General features: G+C 44.0%; 1 protein-coding gene across 1 annotated transcript in view; it reads right to left on the bottom strand.

Moving 5' to 3' along the window:
* Positions 1 to 2,169: 2,169 nt before the first annotated feature.
* kcnd3 (potassium voltage-gated channel, Shal-related subfamily, member 3) overlaps positions 2,170 to 7,206 on the bottom strand; it is a 111,054-nt gene continuing 106,017 nt past the window's right edge. Inside the window, exon 11 of the mRNA XM_063207570.1 lies at positions 2,170 to 2,525. Within this exon, the coding sequence (XP_063063640.1) occupies positions 2,312 to 2,525 (214 nt within the window). The 3' untranslated portion in view covers positions 2,170 to 2,311. The remainder of the gene's footprint in view (positions 2,526 to 7,206) is intronic.

Genomic DNA, 7,206 nt, shown 5'->3' with positions numbered 1-7,206 from the left:
ATCAACAACAACAATAACAATTACAGCAACAGGGAATGTGACAGCTGCACTGAGAAGCCAAACTATGGCCAAATATTACAAAATATACTATTAACAATATTCACAGGTGCGCCAAAGGCTCCCACACACCACTTAGTCTTGTCTCACACAACGCCTTGTGCTTTTCACGCTTGTAGTTTACTTTTGTGTTTTGGTTGACGGTGTGTGTGTGTGTGTGTGTGTGTGTGTGTGTGTGTGGGTTGGTGTGTGTGTGTGTGTTATACAAAAATCTACATTTTTGTTGTATATTTTTAAAATGTAATATGGTGTGTGTAGTGTGTGTGTGTATGTGTATGTGTGTGTGTGTGTGTGTGCGCGCGCACGTTTGCGTCTTCAGGCTGTGCTATTGTAAATGCTGTGGTGTTGTGTGAATACGCAGAGTCAGAGGGGCGTTGTGCTGTTGCTATGGCAGCACTTGTTGACTCTGATAGCATGGCTTTGGCCTGGGAGTCACTCAGGGAATTCTGGGTAGTGTAGTGTCTTTCCCGAAAGGGTGTATACATGTAATCAAAGAAGTAGTGTCTTTCGCTAAAGAGCGAATACATGAGTAAGTAAGTAAAGTAGTTTTTCCACACAAAGGCTTGAGGCTAATGTCGTCTTTTCTGCAGGGAAGGTAGAGTGGGAGTTGGTTAGGCTTTTTTTCAGAGTTCTCGAGTAATGCACTTTCTATTCCGAGTGGGTTGGTGGGAATTGTAGTGTCTTGGAGAGGGGGCTTGTGGATTCTGTGGTGTCTTTGAGAGCGCTTGGGGTTGCAGTACTTTGAGAGAAAGTCCGTTGGATTCCAAAAGAGTTGTAGGTTCGAGAGGGAGGCACGTTCCGTGGGGGTGGGGGGGTGGAATTTAGCTGAGAGTTCTAAACAGGTAGGTATGTGCTCGCAGATCCGAACACCAGTGGCAGTTAGGAATTTGGACACATGCACGCACGCACGCACGCACGCACGCACGCACGCACGCACACACACAGACACACACACAAACACACACACACACACACACCTCAGATAAGGGTCCAAACGCAGCAATGTACACAGGATACAGGATCTTTCTCTCTCTCTCTCTCCCACACTCACGCACGCACGCACACACACACACACACACACACACACACACACACACACACACACACACACACACGCACGCACGCACGCACGCACGCACGCACGCACGCACGCACACACACACACACACACACACACACACAACATCATCTCGTACAGCCTCTCGCAAAAATAAAACAACAGGCACCATACTTTATATACATCACAGTTTGAATAAAGCTGTCCATTGAGAAACCCATTATCCACAGACACACAGTAGGCCTACAGACACAGACACACACATACACATCAACTTGCATTTGGAATCTATGGACCTTAATAGGACGTTATACTATACAACACCATTTTGCAAGGACAGAGGGACACATTTAGCTGAGAGATGTTGGATGAGTTTGGTGTGTGTGTGTGTGTGTGTGTGTGTGTGTGTGTGTGTGTGTGTGTGTGTGTGTGTGTGTGTGTGTGTGTGTGTGTGTGTGTGTGTGTGTGTGTGTGTGCAAGGGTATTGCATATTTCAGAGTAAGTGTATGTGTGTGTGTGTGTGTGTGTGTGTGTGTGTGTGTGTGTGTGTGTGTGTGTGTGTGTGTGTGTGTGTGTGTGTGCCATATGCGTACATATAATCAAAATGATATTTCTCTTACACACAGTGTGTCACTCCACCTGTAAACATCCCCTTTCATGCACACACCTCTTCTGATAAACACCCTCCCAGTTGCTCAGGTGCCCCGATGTCAGTCATATCCACCTCATTATCCATCGTTACCAGGACGACGCCATTGCTGTTACTGTTTGGTTAGCAGTTAGCTCATGCTAAATCGTCCTGAAGGGCAATGGGCCGCCTCACAGGAAGTAGCAGACAGGAAATGGGTGGGGCTAGTGAGCAGGGCTAGTGGGCATGGTAATAAGATGGAAAGGCCCCACTTTTTCATCGAAACCAACTCTCATTCACACGCGCGCACACACACACACACACACACACACGGGTGAGTGTGGGGTAGTGTGCATCCTATGGTCACACACACACACACACACACACACATGAGCGAGTGTGGAGGAGTGTGTATCTCCTGGCCAGAGTTCCAAAACTGTACGCCATGTCAGTCAACCCTCAAAGAGGGGTGTGGGGCCTTCAGCAGTCAATCACGCCAAAGACGCCCCACCTCTTCCTCTTCCTCTTCCTCTTTCTCTTCCTCTTCCTGTCACAGTCGGCCAATGGTTTCACAGGGCGGAGACCTTGACCACGCCCTGCATCGAGGCAGGAGGGGTGGGGTTGGGGGTGGGGTTGGGTGCGTTGGTGTGTGGGTGTGCGTCGCCGTCGGGGGTGGTTGCCGGGGGAGTCGGCATGGTAACGATCGCCGTGGTGATCTGCCCCCCTGGCTGGCAGTTGCCTCGAGACGGACACTCATCTGGACGCATGTTTAGACTGGAGCGACTGCAGAGAGAGAAGAGGGGAAAGAGAGGAAAGGAGGATGAGGTGGAGGATGAAAAGAGAGGGAGAGAGAAGGGAGGTGGGGGTAGAGAAAGACAGAGAGGAACGCAAAATTAGCTTCACTAGATGGCGTGTGTGTGTGTGTGGGAAAGAGAAAGACAGAGAGAGAGAGAGAGAGAGAGAGAGAGAGAGAGAGAGAGAGAGAGAGAGAGAGAGAGAGAGAGAGAGAGAGAGAGAGATGGTTTGAAACAGCTGTGTGTGCTTGACAAAGAGCAATGAGTGAATGAGTATTGAATACTGCTGACACCCAGTGGTTACAAGCAGAAGTGCAGTGGTGCCTGCAACTAAAGAACAACAAACCCGAAGAAACATTAGAGAACAGAAGAGGCTGGGCCGGATTATCCATAAGGGCCAGTGGCACAGTGCCCAGGGGCACCAATCATCTACAGCCAGTAAAGGGGCACCATATGACAAAAATCGTACAAATATTGTTCATAAAGTGGGCACATGCAATGTGTAGTGCCCGGGGGCACCACAGTGTCTTAATACGGCCCTGCGAAGAGGAGAGGAGAGGAGTAGAGGAGATTGGAATAGGGTAGAGAAGAAGAGAGCAGAGAAGAGTTGCGTAGAATTGGGTAGTAGAGTAGAGCTGAAAAGGTTCTGAAAAGTTACCCACTGAGTGCCAAAATGCATTGAAAATCTGCTTCTTCCGACCTTTAATCCTCAGAACTCAATGGACGTGCCGGCGCATCGAAACATGACTCACGCCACTCTGACACAATTTGTAAACAACAATACCATAACTGGAAGTCCAACCTGTGTTTTTTAGCCTGAATTGTGTGTATTAGGATGTATCATAGCCCTCCATTCTCACGAGTAAGGCCTACACATCAAACACTATGAAATCGCCTATATTGTACTGCACTATAATGGCAATATTTTTTGTTGCTTTAGTGTAGATCATGAAATGTGATTTCATTTGTTACAGAACATATGTGTTTACAATCTTAGCAAATACTCATTTATTATTGCTACTGCTGAGTAAAATGATATAAAATACTTGATAGCACACCTCTCTGAAGCCCTCATTAAAAGCCTGATACGTAAAAAGTCACAAAATACGCTCTGAGCTCTAAGGGTTAAAAAAGTATTTTCCACTGAAGTGATGAATGTAGATTTTTCATATGTGATGTAGGGGATATTTAAGTATCAATAAAAAGGGTGAATCCTTAATATTTCTATTTCTTTTATGTTTAGACTTAGACTTAGACTTAGACTTCTTTATTGTCCATTAAACATACATGAATGGAAAATTTGCTTTGGTGGTGGCACAAGACACACAAGACAAACACACATCGAAGTCAACACAATAAAGAATAAATATATCTATATATGTGTAGATAATAAGAGAAGATAAAACCTGTGGAATAAATTGTTCTCAATACTCTATCCATGTCACTCAGTTAACATTTTTAAAACTATTTAAAATTTAGCATAATACTGCTAAGAGGAGCACACAGAGCTTCTATGCTGAGTTACGATGCACTGTGTTGTATACAATTTAAAATTAGCCCGTTGTTAGACATTTCATGGATTCCATAGATGGAATTACCATGAGTGTTTCTTTGCTATACCAAATATGTGGTGCTAGAATCACAGTTGTATCAAAGTTGACAGTAAAGGGTAAGGAAAGACAGTTGTAGCTGCTAGACTGCTGTCTTGACGTAACAAGCGGTGAGTGACTGTAATTTCCTATCAAAATAATTATCAAGAGATTTAGATAAGACAACAGAAGAGGGATTATCTCAAACTGTGATAATTTCGTATGTGTAACACTGATATGAGTCCATGACCTGTTTAAAGTTGCCCGTTAATAAGGAGCGTTTCTCAGAATCATTGGTGGTGATGTAGCTTTTATGTATCTAAATTGTACCTAAATTGTTCTTGATGTACCTTATTATTTTATGCTACATACTTTTACCATGTGTTGGACATTGTTGTCAGTGATGCAGTACCCTGCGCCTAGATGTCTTTGTTTATTATCTAAATTTGCTTTGTTAACCTTCTTACTATTTTATATCTACATATTTTTACCATGTGTTGGACAATGCTGTCTGTGTAGCAACTGCACACTGTACCTTTATGTCTTTGTTTACTTTTCGCCACTTTTAAGGCATCTTAGTTTTTGCTATATCTTATTTTACCTTATGTTGGACAATGCTGCTATGATATGTAAGGAAAAACGGACGACGAGGTGTCCTGATATCAAGGGAAATAATGGGCGAGGCGGAGCGTTCTAACAGCCCGACGGCGCAGCCTGTTCGCTTCACCAAGTCCATTTTCCCCTGATATTGGGACACCTCGAAGGCCGTTATTCCGCTTATCACCCGGTTACCAGCATTTAAGTATTACTTTATTAATATGTTAATAAGGCTTTGGAGAAGTAGATTAACCACTGTGCGTGGTTCGTTGCTATGGGCACCACTTCCTAATCTAGTGAGACGCGCCTTTTTTGGAGACGCGCGCAGAACATTGGGGCGACCTGACAACCAAATGCGATAGAACGAATGACAGTACTAGGTATGTGCACAGAAAGCATATGAAAGTAAAACCTCCCTAACACACTGTATACTGTACCATGTGTGTGCCTATGCATGTGTGTGTGTGTGTGTGTGTGTGTGTGTGTGTGTGTGTGTGTGTGTGTGTGTGTGTGTGTGTGTGTGTGTGTGTGTGTGTGTGTGTGTGTGTGTGTGCGCAGCCTGATCTCCAAAAATTCCGTGCTCCTAGACACGGATGTTAAGGACACGAAATCCGTGTCCAGGAGCATGGATTTTGCCAAAATTCCGTGCTCCTGGACACGGAATTGTTTTTCCGTGCTCCTGGACACGGAATTGTTTTCTGTGATGGGCACACAGAAGTGCTTTCTTTGGGTATTACCACAGCACTGTGTTAACTGTGTTAATCAGAAAATACATACCAAATGCTAATCCTAAACAAAATAATGCTATAACAATTGAAGTTGTGCCCTGACCAAAACATTCCCTAACCTTAACCTGTCATTAACTCATTGGCTGCCAGCCATTTTCATAAAAGAGTACCTCAGAGTGCCAGAGATTTTTCAGCATTTTGGGCGTTTTTTGGAGGCTCACAGAAAATTGAGTTCTGTGTCTATGTCAACACCATACCTATCAAAACACAGATTAGACGCTCATCTGTCATCAGAAAAAAACGGTGTCTCTCTACCCCTTTCCGCTCTTTCATAATCATCTGTTGAAATTAAGTGGAATTCGCCAAAATGCTGCTTTCTAGCCAAAAAGCTGAGAAAACGCCATTTGAAGTAGAACTATAACTGCAAACGTTTTTGCCCATAATGGCATCGTCCTAATAACTCCAAACCTATCAGATGCTATTACAGAGTCTTCTGTCATCTGTAGCCTGAACAAAAGATCATTTGTATGACCTTTTCAACCCAATATACTGAAATATAACGGGGGTGGACTCGAAAACAAGGGTGTTTTGGTTTAGTTGCTGGCGCGCAGAATGGATCATGACAGCAGGTGCCACTAACTCCGGGAACTCCCTCCCTCTCCCTCTCCCTCTGATTGTGCTCTCTCTCTCTCTCCCCTCGTTGGAGAACGAATCACAGCTGGTTTATTTCCTCCAGAAATAGTACCGTGTTGTGTCTTGTGGGGGAGGGAGGCAGGTAGGCAGGCAGCTCCGCTTAGCGTAGCTTACTGCAGCTTCTTTGGCAGAGCGGACAATTTGCAGATTGATGATTACTGTCATCATGGTTCTGCTATAGTGATCTTGTCATATATTGTTCAATGAATTTTCTTTTGATAAAGTACTGATCACATATCCAACATTTCACAAGCCGATTGGAGTGGTGAAGGCTAGCTGGTCTGAGGCTAACAATGCTTTCTCATGTGAGCTGAAAGCATCTGACCAGACACAAAGGCTACTCTGTTCCAAGAATCTGCAACCCCCCTGTCTTTTTTGATGATACAGTAAGCTGATCATACTATACAGATCCATAAAAAATAACTGTAGAATGAGTAAAAATAGTTGACTTACCAAGGCTCCTTTATTTAGGCTTAGTTGTAAGTTGTTAGCGATTTCGTGCTAGCTAGCTAGCGTAGCAAACTTTCCCAACTGAGGTGACACATCACCACTAGTCCCGTGCATTCTCCTGTTAGATGATATTTTGTAAGCATCATCCTGATGTTGTGTAGGCTGATCACATTATCCACAATGAAAGGTTACCACACAGATCATCTCATGGTGTATTTTGGGCAAGCTAGGTACAATGCCTTCTAGCTAGATAGCAACAGGGGCTTGTATTTTGGTCATGAGAGGAAGGTTTTTTTTGGTCAGGCTCTGACAATAAAATCAGTAGCCTACCTGTGTTAAAATCAGAGGGCAAGAAAGTAAACTACTGTCACAGGTGCTTTACTTTCAAAAATGATTTTGCTATCTATGCTACTTTTGAGATTATATTATAATAGTAAAAAAGGGGTGTTTTTGTCTTGACATGTCCTCTCCTCTTGCTCTGAACAAAAGCCCTGCATTGACTGCTCCTAAGGACACTTCTGCCACCTACAAGAAAAGTTAGAAAATGCCTAGAGGCTTGAAATTTATACAGAAGATAGGTCAGACCGTCCTCGAGGCCTGGCTGTAAAAAAAC

Source organism: Engraulis encrasicolus, chromosome 10 (genome assembly GCF_034702125.1).
Source record: "Engraulis encrasicolus isolate BLACKSEA-1 chromosome 10, IST_EnEncr_1.0, whole genome shotgun sequence".
NCBI lineage: Eukaryota > Metazoa > Chordata > Actinopteri > Clupeiformes > Engraulidae > Engraulis > Engraulis encrasicolus.
Note: the sequence above shows the minus strand (reverse complement) of the source record. Positions and strands in the feature narration are given on the sequence as shown.